The sequence below is a fragment of the Solanum stenotomum genome, chromosome 7 (genome assembly GCF_019186545.1).
Source record: "Solanum stenotomum isolate F172 chromosome 7, ASM1918654v1, whole genome shotgun sequence".
NCBI classification, from domain to species: domain Eukaryota; kingdom Viridiplantae; phylum Streptophyta; class Magnoliopsida; order Solanales; family Solanaceae; genus Solanum; species Solanum stenotomum.
In genome coordinates this window covers 54,902,586-54,917,230 of record NC_064288.1, presented here as the reverse complement: position 1 = coordinate 54,917,230, position 14,645 = coordinate 54,902,586, and the positions used below count along the sequence as shown (strand labels likewise).

The window sequence follows — 14,645 nt, the reverse complement described above, 5'->3', positions numbered from 1 at the left end:
ATGTAAATGTAATTTTAGGATTTCCAAAAATCCAATAGCTTTTGCCTAACTTGTGGTCGGTGTAGAAATGTATAAACTTCAATTCTTGAATTCACCTCTGACATGTTCAGTTAACGATCTTGTTTAGGTAAGAAGAATCATTTGATCCCTATAAACTTTTCCATTTTTACTTGCGTACAAGGAAAATGGAAAGGGAATCAAGAAATTAGTTGATAAATTGATGCTTCTTGATTTCGTTAATGGTTAATTTTAAATGAAGAAAAATATTTCACTTTTTTAGTATTAAGCTAGAAAAAATGTTCAATTAGGAAATTAATCATCGTGTAAGTAAATACATTATATTGCAATTTTCACATTTACTACTTTTATAGATAATTGATTTAACTAATTTAAATTTACTCTTGATAAATACATTACGGGAAGACTACTTCATATCAAAAGGTTATTTATTCTCCATTGGGTGGAAAAAGGGATATTATAGCTTCCTTCATGAGTTCACACAAAGTCATACATGTAGTAATTTTATGCCATCGAAAATGAATTTAAATTATATATATCGTCATCATAACCAACCATGACATGAATTTAAATTATATATTGTGAATTTAAGTTATATACACTATGGTCTATTGGTATGAATAATTAGAGTTAGTCTCAGTTTTCAAAACTAGATAAAATTAAGGTAATTTGTTGCCTATGGTTGTTTAAGCCATGAATGCAACATTCTCAGCTTCTGCTCCCAAAGCTCTAATGGAGCTAAAAGCAGCTCTCTTTCATGGCTTCCAATCATTCAATCAACTTAAACACATTCATGCTCGCCTTATTCGTTCAGGTTTTGATCAAAATAACTATCTTTTGAACTTGCTATTAAAATTTACTTTGAACAATTTCAACAATCCAAATTATGCTAAGCTTGTATTCAATCAAACTCAAGAACCCAACATTTTTCTTTACAATACTATGATTCGTGGGTTGGTTTCGAATAATTGTTTTCACCAATCAATTGAATTTTTCCATGGGATGAGAAATGAAGGTTTCTTACCCAACAATTTCACTTTTCCATTTTTGTTGAAATCTTGCACAAGGTTATCGGATTTTGAATTGGGTGTTAAGGCTCATGGGCTTGTTGTGAAAGGGGGATTTGATTATGATGTGTTTGTGAAGACTGGGTTGGTTTGTTTTTATGCTAGGTGTGGATTTCTTGATGATGCACACCAGATGTTTGATGATATTCCTGAGAAGAATGTTGTGTCTTGGACTGCGATAATGACGGGGTATATTGATTTTGGGAAGTTTAAGGAGGCTATTGGTTTGTTTCGGAGGTCGTTGGAGATGGGTTTGAGTCCGGATAGTTTTACTCTTGTTAGGGTGTTGTCTGCGTGTAGTCGGGTAGGGGATGTTAGTGCTGGTGAGTGGATACATAGGTACGCTGTGGAGATGGATATGGGGAGGAATGTGTTTGTTAATACTGGTTTGGTTGATATGTATGCTAAATGTGGGGAAATGGCGAAAGCTCGTGAAGTTTTTGATGAGATGGTAGAGAAGGATGTTGTGTCTTGGAGTGCTATGATACAGGGTTATGCAGTGAATGGGCTTCCTAAAGAAGCTTTGGAGGTGTTTTACAGGATGCAACGACAGAGTGTTAGGCCGGATTGCTATTCAATGGTTGGTGTACTTTCTGCGTGTGCAAGGTTAGGAGCGTTAGAAGTTGGCGAATGGGCTAGTAAGTTGATGGACATGAATGAGTTTTTGTCTAATGCTGTTTTAGGTACAGCACTTATTGATATGTATGCTAAATGTGGACGGATGGTATCAGCTTGGGAAATATTCAAACAAATGTTGGTGAAGGATAGAGTAATCTGGAATGCTGTTGTATCGGGTCTTGCTATGCACGGATACGTGAAATCTGCCTTTTGTTGTTTTGGTCAAGTAGAGAAACTTGGTATAAAACCTAACGGAAACACATTCATCGGTCTCCTTTGTGCTTGCACTCATGCTGGCCTTGTTGATGATGGTCGCAAATATTTTCAGAGCATGACTCACTTGTACTCTTTGGAACCAGCAATTGAACATTATGGATGTATGGTTGATCTTCTAGGCCGAGCTGGCTTGCTGGATGAAGCTCACTCGTTGATCGAGAATATGCCAATGAAGGCTAATGCCGTCATTTGGGGAGCTCTGTTAAGTGGCTGCCGGTTACATCGTGATACCAAGTTGGCTGAACATGTGCTAAAGCAGTTGATTGAATTGGAACCATGGAACTCTGGAAACTATGTTCATTTATCAAATATCTATGCATCTAACAATAAATGGGACGATTCGGAAAAAATCAGGTCTTGTATGAACGAGAGAAGAATGCAGAAGATTCCTGCATATAGTTGGATAGAGATTGATGGAATAGTTCATGAATTTCTCGTTGGAGATACATATCATCCAATATCAGATAACATATACGTTAAACTCGGTGAATTGAGCAAGGAGTTAAGAGAGGAAGGTTATGTTCCAAAAACAGAATACGTTCTATTTGACATCGAAGAGGAGGAGAAGGAGCATTTCGTGGGCTGTCACAGTGAGAAGCTCGCGCTTGCATTTGGCTTACTAAGTACTAAACATAGTGATGTCATCAGAATAATAAAAAATCTCCGTATCTGTGGTGATTGCCATACGTTCTTCAAGCTTGTCTCAAAGATAACGGAGAGAGAAATTATCTTGCGGGATAATAATCGTTTCCATTGTTTCCTTAAAGGATCATGCTCATGTGGAGATTACTGGTAAGACTTCAGTTGGTAATATGATGTTGCAGAAGAGATAGACCTAATAAGAGGAGCAATGTTGTAAAAAAAGGCAGCCTGATGCACGAAGCATCTCGCGTTCACGCAGGGTCCGGAGAAGGGTCGCACCCCAAGGGGCATGATGTAGGCAGCCTACACTGATGCAAGCATCAGTGGCTGATTCCACGACTCGAACCTATGACCTATAGGTCATACAGGGGCAATTTTACTGTTACTCCAAGGAAGAGGAACAGTGAAATGCGGGAGCAAACTATTGTGTGGCAGACCGTTATATGGTATGAATCAATTGGATAATTCTTTTAGTATTTCTAGAGTTAGATTCTCCGTCCTCATAAATGGTTGTCTTCATGGCTTCTTTCCTACCTAGAGAGGCTTAAGACAGGGAGATCCTCGTTCACGCTTTCTCTTTATCCTTGTGATGGAGGGTCTCTGCAATGTGTTATACATTGCCATGTAGAAAAACTTGATCAAAGGCTTCATCGCCAGCTCCAGTACACACTCCATCTTACATGTGTTATATCTAACAATTCATTGATCCTATGTGATGCAGAGGCTGATATGTCCTCCACCTCAGGTTGATCCAATCTACTTTTGAGGTTACACATCATGTAGCATTGGAAGCATTTCTACAAATTCTCTGGGCTCGTCGTGAGCTTTAATCAGTAGCTATATGGGATGGTGTCATAGCTAGGTGGTGCAAAGTGTATTGGTTACTTACAGAAGAGGCATTTTACCTGCGCAATAGACGCTTCGTGTGAGGATCAAAATGAACCACCTGTTTCTACATTTTAAGATCAGTTTCATTGCCCAAATCTTGGATATGTTTTTCTCCGTGTTGGGACTTCACTAGTCCATGCCTAGAACCACGAAGGAATTCCTCCAAAGCTGGTACAAGAGAGTGCTAAACAAAGACTCAAACCGAGCGTGGAGCTGTCATTTGGAGAGAGAAAGAAGGGGAATGCTTATAGGTCATGAGTTCGAGCCATGAAATTAGATACTTGCGTCAAGGTAACATGTCTACGTTATACCCACCCTGACTGGGTACAACCCTTCCCTGGCCCCTGGGTGAATGTGGAATGCTTCGTGCACCAGGCTTCCCCTTATTTAGAGTGGAAGAATTGAATTTTTGAGAGCAAAAAAGGCAGAATTTAATGACCTTGAAATACAGTTGTATTTTCTTGCTTCCTAGCATCTTCTTTATGCTGGATATTTATATCAATAGAATTACCCTTAATTATCTACAAAATAAAAGAGTAGTGTATGTATATTAGAAAACAATTTGCTATATGAAGAATTTAAAAAATTATGGGTTATTTTATTGCTTTGGCAAGAAAAATGCTTCTGCTTTGTTGTTATAATATAATGGTGGCATTAAGATCATTTTGTTTTATTTTGTGTTCCATTTGTTTTCATTATGACTATTTTATACACTACGCCAAACTCTTTTAGATGCACTCACTTATCACCAGGAAAAAATACATCTGAACCCAACACTTCCAACAAACATTACAACAAATAGTAGATATTAACCCATAGCTTCAAAAATACAATATGGTCAACGTTAAGAACCTTAAAAATTGAATTCATAAAGCTTAAATTCTGGATTCGTCTCTGTTCAGCAATTCTAAAAATCACATGTAGGCTCCAGCATATTCCTATAATCCTATTGGGAAAAATCATGGAAAGAAATAGTTGCCACAACTAGATAATTACTACGCTTGATCTTAGCCAAAAGGTCGAGAAAGGTACTAGAGCTAGACAGTAACTTATCAATGTAGAGAGATTGATATTGTTCTCTGCATCTGCAGAATAAGGATTCCCTTTCTCTTCAGATTCTTCCGAGTTCGGAGTCAAGCAGGCTTGCTTAGTTGCCAACCAAGAAAGCAAGCCAGCTTGAATGGTATTTTAACTTTCCAGATATGCTTCCAAGGTCAGTTGATATCTTGTTGCCCAGTATTAGAGAATTAACAACAGGCAGATTTAAATAAGAAATATCCAATCCAAAAATACACATGATCTCAGGACAAGATATCCCCCCGATCTAAAAAACAGAGAAACAACATGTTCATGCTCATTGCAGAGAAATTGGCATCAATGAAGAAGGGTTCACGCTGGTCAAAAACAAATACTTCACATATACAGTCACTCGGGCAAACAACCCTCCTCTAAGAAGAATTGTGCTATGTCCCCCCGATCCCACAAATGCTCAAAACAAAGCCACAGGGCATACAACAAAACAGAAGATCACGTGAATGATGGCGATCAAACTTATCAAACCATTTATCCTTATGATAAACTCAGTATTTTTAGAAAAGCTAGGAACAACAATCTTACAAAATTATATTCATCAAACAAAATACTTAACCATCTGAATCTCTTTTTTCTTAAAACCACATTTCTCATAAAAAGGTCTATTCTCTTCAGTGCAATCAAGGATTACCTTATAACACCCCATTGAATGAGCATGATCAGCAAGATACTCAACAATTCTCTTACCTAATTGCATCCCACGAGCACTCGAATCGACCACAACATCCTCAATATGTCCAGCTTTACCACAATTCCTCACAAACTTCTTCTCAATAAACACACTTCCAGTCGCAACAATCTTCCCTGATCGAACATCTTCGATCACACAAATACAATGATCATCGCCATATTTCGCAATTTCTTCAAATCTCTCCTTAAATTTCTCATCCGAAACAGAATCACAGACAGTCAATTGTCTCAGCAATTCAATAAAGCCTTTTTCTTTGTCAGTAACCTCCAGCTTGCGGATATGAAGCGAATCTTCAACAGAATTTTCGCTCTGCATCATTGCCTTCAAACACTAACCAATTTTCCAGCATAATCATTTTAGATTCAAAAATAACAAAACAATAAGGTTTCATATGACCAAATCCAATATAAGTAAAATATCAATACCAAAATTAACAACATACACAACACATTCCCACAAGTGAGGTCTGAGAAGGATAGAGTATACACAAACCTTACCTCTACCTCGTGTAAATAGTGTTGTTTCCAAAAGACCCTCAACTTAAATAACACATAACGCCAAATACCGAAATTAGCAAAAACAAAGACTTCTCCTAAGCTTTATCTCAAATTAACTAAATCATCAAAAGGAGAAAAAAGATAAAAAAAAACTATATGAAAGATGATATAACTGAAAATTTCCAATTAGAGGCACAACTAAAGTATCAACTATGGTTTCGGCAGAACCAAGAGCTTTGGCCAAAACAATTATATCTATAATCATATCAGAACTCAATAAGCTACATTTCCTAAAATCTAAACATATAAACTTCAAATTCTGAATCGCTATTTGTTTCCAAATGGAGATTTCTCATAATGAGTTGCCCAGTATTACCCTTACTTCTGTCAAGTATGTATCATCATCTAAAATTAACTAAGCTTCTGCAAAATCTATTAAATCACACCATAGCTTTGAACTAGTAATTCATAAAAGCAATGGATTGTGTTTTACTATCTTCACCAAATTTAGCATATACAGCAAATTGATGCACAAATCCAATACAGAATCACAAGCAAAAAAACATATATTGCATCCTTTCAATCAGTCAAATCCAATGGAGATAGAAATTATTGTCCAATTTGAAAAAGGAGAAAAAAAAACTGACCTGAGAGAGCAAATCATCATATGAAGAAGAAGATCTACAGGGAAATTATTTCGGTGAATTGCAATTTGGACACAAAAGAGAAATGTAGATGAAAAGAAAAGAAAATGGGCCGGGTCGGGTCGGGTTGGTTAAATGGGTGAGGATCTAAGGAAATTGGGTATTTAATATTCGGGTGTTTATTAAAGAGCAACTTTCATATATAATAAACACAAAATTCATATTTGTATGTTATAGCAAAGTTTGCATAATTGCGCTCCATAGCAAATATATATATGTATAATTCGCTATACATATACAAAAAAAAAAAACAGTTGTATAATCTATTTCGGTATACATATACAAAAAGATCAATTGTATAAAGTTAGAGAGGCGAGTGAGCGAGCGAGATCTGGGAGAGTGGCAAGCAAGATCTGGGAGAGGGGAGAGAGGGAACGAAAATATATGTATATATACAATTTTCACGCATTTTATACATTTGCGTTTTTGTATAAAGTGAGAGAGACGAGTGAGAGAGCGAGATCTGGGAGAGTGGCTAGAGAGATCTGGGAGAGGGGAACGAAAATATACGTATATATACAATTTTTTCTCGCTTTATACAAACACAAATGCACTTTATACACTTGTGTTTGTATAAAAAACGAGAGAGGCGAGGGAGAGAACGAGAGTGGCGAGCAAGATTCACCAGGAGAGAGGTGAAATAGCAACAGTTTGCTATGAGGTACAATTAAATCAAACTATATTTATAATATTTAATTTGAATTAATAGTTTGTTATTATATACAATTTTCCCTTTATTAAATTCTAAACTTCGACATGTGATTTTTCATTGAATTAAAGGTAAATTTGTTACAAAGTAAAATGGAAGGAGTATTTTGAATTCAAAGTATAGGGAATAGTGTATTTAAATTATTTGTAATGGTATAGAGATATATTTGATTATTTTTTTGTATTTCTTTTGCAATGTTTGATTTGGTTTGATTTATTAAAAATAGTATGCATTGAGTAATTTTAGAAAGAAAAAAACTATAAAAATATTATCTACATATATAATGAAAAGAATTTTGATGGACAAATATATCTTTAACCGTGTTAATGTATGTATTAAAACTCTTTGCATTACTAATATGATGATTTTCATATATTAGTTATACATATTTTGATATCAAAGAGAGTGTATAACTAATGTTTACATAAGTTATATATAAGTTGAAAAAGTATACTGATTGTATCACTAAATTAAAAGTAAATTGTTTTTTATTTTATATATTAATATGTTTAATCCCTTTGACACAATATATACATATATTTTAATTCTCTTTAATTAAAATTCTGATTCTACCGCAAAATTATAATTTTAAGAAATTTAATGTATGATCATTAATCATTTGCAAAAGGCCTGATAATGTAAGCCCATAAAATAAGAAGAGTACATGATAATCGACAAAAGTGCAGCTTTAAGGTAGCAAAAACCTATTGAATTTCCACCTTTTAGTTCTTTCTTCTTGTTTTATTTTTATTAAGGAAAGTTAGAAATAATCGACCGGAATTTTTTTATTTTTAATGAAGAGTTTTGAATTAAAAATTAAAAAATAGATAACTTTTTTATATGAAGCGCTTTTATCCTTTTTAATGAGTTTTTTCAATATATACTCGAATTAGTGAAGTGAATGAATTTCAGATACTTGATAAGTAAAAAAAAAAAAAAAAAAAAAGCTAAAAGGATAATGTTATCTATTTTTGAAATACTACACATTTAGTAGTTAATTTTGTTCCTTTAAATTACTCTAATCCCCAACAATTAATAATGAAGTATAAAACTCAATGAAACACTAANTAATTGTATTTTGTAACAACCTCAATTACATTTTTGTTTTACATTTTTTTCATCTTGGACAATTTACAACCTAATTGTAAATTATATTGTCTTAACAAGCATGGATTAAGTATTTTTAAAGATGTATGAAGTTGTATACAATCTGTATAAATACTAGAATAAACGAATCTTACAATTTAAAACATAGATCATTAAATGTTGCACCAACATCAATTACATCTGGTTTTATTTTGTTTTTTTGAAAATGGATAAAAAAGACTTTTTAATTAATTTTAACAGATTAGAGTGAATTAAGGAAAACAAATATTCCTAATTAGTTTGAATCTCCTAAATTTATGCTAATTAAAAATTATCATCAATCAATTCAAATTTAATTAATACATCTATTTCCATTTTTTCAGTTTTTTTCTTTATTATTTCTAATTTCGTTTTTTTTAAAAAAAATTCATTTATCTTTTTTTTTTATTAAAGTTTTTTCCAATTAATAAAAACATTTCTTTTTTTTTGTAAATTTGTTATAACCTGAAATTTTTAATGTTATAGCTTGAAAGTCTAAATCTACTGCTATAGCTTGAAAATAGTACTATAATATATGTCATATATGAAATTTACACATTGAATTTCCACCTTTTAGTTCTTTCTTCTTGTTTTATTTTTATTAAGGAAAGTTAGAAATAATCGATCGGAATTTTTTAATTTTTAATGAAGAGTTTTGAATTAAAAATTAAAAAATAGATAACATTTTTATATGAAGCGCTTTTATCCTTTTTAATGAGTTTTTCCAATATATACTCAAATTAGTGAAGTGAATAAATTTCGGATACTTGATAAGTAAAACAAAAAAAAGAAAAAAGCTAAAAAGATAATGTTATCTATTTTTGAAATACTATACATTTAGTAGTTGTTTTTGTTCCTTTAAATTACTCTAATCCCCAACAATTAATAATGAAGTATAAAACTCAATGAAACACTAATTTAAGCATTTAAATCAACTTGACTATTTAGAAGACTAATTAAAGTTTTAAAAAAAGAGGTAATTTGTCATTTGGAAAGATGACAAATCTTCCAACAAATCATTACAATCTGTATTAAGTGGAATTTGTGCTTGTAGAAATTATTTCTATTATTTTGTCTATTTTCATGATCTTAAATTATGTTCTCCATTATAATTATTTGGAAAAAAAAGATTACTTATTTAACACTCGTAATTATTTTTCACCAACGAAAGCCAGGTGCATTCCTAAACTCGAGGTTGCGTCCATTCCACGTGCTTTTCTAGTTCCTCAATTTGTTATCCTATTTTTTTTAATATATAAATTATTGAGATAAAACATAAAATAACCTTTAAAAAAAACTGAAGAAAAAGACAGAAAGGAGTAGGTTATATACAAACTTAAAATAATTCCATAACAAAAAATAATTCATTAAATTAAGGTGACAGCTTAAACAGTGAAGGACTATTTTGTTGCTACATATTTTACAGATAATATTTGCTATGACATCAGTATTTATTAGAGTATAATTTATGTATGTGTAGCTTGTGGATAAATTTACATGTGATTCACCTAAGTACTCCTTTGAAGACATATTTATTTTTTATACCTCGATTATTTCATTGAGTATAAATATCGCATAAGACTTAAATAATGGAAAGAAATTATTTATTATTTTTACCTTCACTAAAATTCAAATATAAGATTTTACGATTTTATTCTTATTTCATTGATCACTAGGTTATATGCAACCTTGATTATTCCAGTGCATCTGTTATCTCATACCAACATATATATTATGATTTGCATGCCGCGACCTACTGATGAAATAAATTATCTAAAATATTTTGGAAAAACTACATAATTAGACATAGTTCACTACTATATATGTTATTATTACATATACTTTCAAAATATTATATATTTTATCACTAATTATGAATTTTCTATCATATATTGAAGACAATACACTTAGATACATGTATTTTGCTACCAAATACACAAAATATAGGAAGAGAGGTGAGCGAGATTCGTATATATCCCAAATATATATAAATCACACTACATATATATTTATCTATATCTAAAGTGGTTCACATGATGTATCTCGAAATTATAAGCTCTTTCAATTAAACATTTTTCTTACCAAACCTTATAATTGTCGGTATGCAATTCAATTCAAAATTTATGCACTCTAATTTGGTCCCTACTTGAGTATTTGTTGCCATTGAGGGACCATGTTGCCTACTATATATTAAACACACCCAATAAGAATTGCATATCCAATTCAAGTCTACAAAATTAATTAAAGTTAGGTAACTAACAATATCAATCAAAGGATTATAATACTACTTATAGATTCATGTGAATTTAGTAGTTTTTATCAAGATATTTTATATATAATATATTAAATTTTCTTTTAAGTATTATAAATATGCATTTGTAAATTTAGTTAGTATTATATATTAATTTAAAGTCGTTGCAAAAATTCTTAAAAAGTGAAATCATTATTCTGTCTTTGATAACAAGTAGTTTTACATATATAATAATAATGATTGAAATCCCTTCACCGTACTCAGAGTTCTAGAAATCAAGCCCTTAAAAATGGTATATTTGTTAGTAGGGAACCGTTTATAACTCCTCTAAGACAATCTACTACTTGATTCAAATTAGTTAATCAGATAGTGAATTTAAATATTACGAGATGTAATTAGACTCTTCGCCTGGTTTTATGCTCATTAAAATCAACTAGATGTCTGAAAAATAATATAAATAGAATGCTTTGTCAATATTATGCATGACATTTCTTTTTATACTTAATCAAAAGTTTTGTGTTTAAGTTTTATATAAAAATTTTTTTTATAATAAGCACCTTCTTCTTTAATGGATCATACGTGGTGTAGATTGATAGAAATATCAATACGAATATTGAACATCGGATAGAAAAGGAAAAAACCTAAGAAGCATGACCCTCTAAATTGCACCTAGTCAAATGAATCTAATTGTTTGACATGGTAGTCAAAGAAGTGAGCTTCTCTATTATTGTTTGCTAGGTCAATAGAGTCAACAAACCATTTTTTAATCTTGTTTTACATATATTATATAGTTAATAAGAAAGAAAAATGATCAATTGATTTAACATGAGTACTAATGGAAATTATTTTAATGGGCAGTTGAAACTTGAAAAATTTAAATGTCTAATATTACAACTTTGTCTTAGAAAAATAATACGTAAATGTTCTTTATTTGTTTTGCTTGACATTATAATAGTATCACGAGTTGCTCATTGGCAAAACAATAATAATAAGTATTTGATATCGTTATCACAATTTTGTCTCCAAATTGGAATTGAAATTATTATATTCATGACCTATTAAATCATTAAAAAAAAAATCAAAAGTTGAAATTAGGTAAGAAAAAAATTGGTCTACTCTGGCTACTGTATTAAATATTTACCAACCAAAAAAAAATTGAAAATGAAAATGAAATTACATACAATAGATTTAAAATTGACCCATGCAACGTAGAAATCAAAAACATCATTTTCCAGCAAGCTTGACCAAGACAATATAGAGTGGAAAAGTAGCATTGTCATTTTTATTTTTTTTGGATGATCGCTCCGTTCGGATCAATTTTTATGTATCTCGATTAATTTCAAAGAATATATTTGAATTATAAATCTCACGACTCTCAACCATTTTATTGATCACACGAGCAAATCCTTAGATGCTGATTTTTTGTGATTATATATATGTAACAAAAGATTACTTGACCATTGAAAATTGTAATAAGTAGTAAGGACTAAGTACGCAATCGATTATTTTTAATTATAAATTTCAGATTTGAGTTTTGGATGTAAAGTCATCTCTGATAAGAAGTGTTTTATTTTCTAAAATAAGATTTTTTAACGTGTATCTAAATTAGTCAAATTTTAAAACGAGTACAAAATATCAGAGGGGAAAAGAACGACTTGGAACTTGTTGGGTCAATTATTTTGTTATTATATTATTGGAATTTTTTTGGATTTTTGTATTATTATATTATCTTTTAATGTTACTATATTGTTCTCTTAAATTTCAAGCTAATAATAGACGCGCATACTAAAGGGCGTGAAGACTACTTCTGAGTTTGGCAATATAATTGGATAAACTACGGATCGTTTGGTTCGAATATAAGTTATACATTAATTAATAATAAATGAATGAGTAATGTAACTTCCATTTCATGAGTTCTTAGAAGGACGTAACTCACACGATGCACCTATAATTATGACATTCACTCACACGATGCACCTATAATTATGGTGTTCGGATCAGTTTGCAAGCTTTTCAATGTAATTGTATGAAAATATGCTACTTTCAATTAGGATGTGTATTAGATAATTCTATTCATTAAGACTTGGACTAATGTGAAGAGATAATTTTTTATTTTTCTTTTATCTCTGTTAAAATCTGTACCTGAAATTTCATAATTTTCAGTTTACTTTGTTGATTGTGCCTCCACAAATTGAGTGCAAAGTTATTGTACCTAACTACTATTACTACTACTTTTTTTTGTTGATAAAAATTATACATTAGTTTGATTTTTTAAAGTACATACACATCATAGGGTATTAAGGTTATATAGAAGAAATAATGAATTATATATATAGTAGTGGAATTATTGATTTAAAATCTTAGACAAAAAGTGCAAAATAGACTTTGAGTGCTTTCTTTAAATGCACATAAGGGTATTATCGAAGCTTCTACTTTAAAAAAATCAAAAATAACACTCTAGGATTGAAAGTAAAGAAATGAGACAAAAAGAAGAAAAATACAAGCAACAAAAAAGTAGGAGAATATCAAAGTCAATAGCTCTTTACTCTTTAGATGTACCATTCTAGTTTCAATTTTTTTCCTTTCCTTAGATCTCGATTAATATAAATTCGCATCGTGTAAGGTTCATTTAAAGAAGAGCCATTTTACTTTTTATTTTTATTTTTCGTTCGATGTCCGATAACCACATTGAAACCCGACTATTTCAAATTCTCATCATGTAAAGCTCTATTTGGGGGAACGCTTCTTACTAATGATTTAGTCATACCCAGAGTTTGAACTCAAGATCTCTAGTCAAGGGAGGAGTAGCCTCATCCACAACACAACATCCTTTGATGGTGAAAACACTTTCATTCTCAGGACTCGAACATAAAACCTTTAATTAAGAATAAAAAAATTATATTCATCTCACCACAATTCTAATTAGTCAATGCTCTAGTAATATCAATGATATATTAAATACATACAAAGAATTATTCACTACCTATGATCTAGACTGAATTCTACATTTATACATTCTAAGGATTTTGATGTTGCCAAATGAATTGTATTTTTTTGATAGAAATGTAAGTGTTTTGGAAAAACCTTAAATCACTCTATTTGATAAAAGAATCAACTAATTATTAAAAAGATATATATCTATTTTCATGATATATGGACCTACACAACCTATTCAAGTCCAAATTATGAAACTACAATAGACCACGTACAATCAAGACATGTGGATGAGACTTGACTTTGAGCAACAATTATTGACGCACCATTTTTCCGAATGATAAAATTAGTCTATAAAAATATGACTTATTTAATTGTATATATGAATTAATGATCATTTATTATTAACTCAAGCTAGTTTATTGTCCAATAATGTAATTCGTTTAAAAGTTGAATTGATATATCCTTCAAATTTATAATATCAATTTCTTTTGTTACAAAAAAAATGTCTTGTTTTTATAGTTAAAAATAAGTTAAAATTTAAAATTCTTTGATCTTACACATAATAAGATAAGTTATAGTCATATTAATATCTAACATTCTTTTTAAATCATAAATTATAAATATTTTTATTTTTAAATTCCATAACTAATAAAATCGTACCACATATATTATATTGAAAGGATTAACAGGTTTAAAAACACTAACTCTTTAGAATGCACACTTTTGGAGTTAATAACAAAAAACACCGATAGCAATCTACTTCTTTCGGAGTTTCATACATTAGTTATTACTCCCTTTTGTATTAAGACACGCCTCCATGCGCTTAGTGTCGATCTGAAACACATATTTAATTAACTAGCATCATTGTGTGTTTTAATACAAAGAAGATGATAATTTAGATAAACTAATACGATGAATCATTAAGATATAAAACTTGCGTAAAAAAGAAGAAGTTAGATATGTTAGCCCAATATGTGTTACATATATTAGCTACTATATTACTTCCTTTTATATTAAAACACACCTCGATATTAAGTTAGCCTCCACGCACCTAATGTCAATCTGAAACACATATTTAGCTAACTAGCATCATTGTATGTTTCAATACAAAGAAGAGTATAATAAATAAT

At 30.8% G+C, this 14,645-nt stretch overlaps 2 protein-coding genes across 2 annotated transcripts; one reads left to right on the top strand and one right to left on the bottom strand.

Annotated features, from left to right (window-relative positions):
- Positions 1-663: 663 nt before the first annotated feature.
- Positions 664-2,814, top strand: LOC125871796 (putative pentatricopeptide repeat-containing protein At3g08820). The gene has a single exon (XM_049552469.1). The coding sequence runs from the start codon at positions 712-714 to the stop codon at positions 2,773-2,775; it is 2,064 nt and encodes a 687-aa protein (XP_049408426.1). The 5' UTR covers positions 664-711; the 3' UTR covers positions 2,776-2,814.
- A 2,319-nt stretch (positions 2,815-5,133) lies between these two features.
- On the bottom strand, positions 5,134-6,524 carry LOC125871750 (glucosamine 6-phosphate N-acetyltransferase). The gene is made up of 2 exons (XM_049552409.1): positions 6,437-6,524; positions 5,134-5,622 (listed from the first exon to the last, which is right to left on the bottom strand). The coding sequence occupies exon 2, from the start codon at positions 5,608-5,610 to the stop codon at positions 5,140-5,142; it is 471 nt and encodes a 156-aa protein (XP_049408366.1). The 5' UTR covers positions 5,611-5,622; positions 6,437-6,524; the 3' UTR covers positions 5,134-5,139.
- Positions 6,525-14,645: the final 8,121 nt, after the last annotated feature.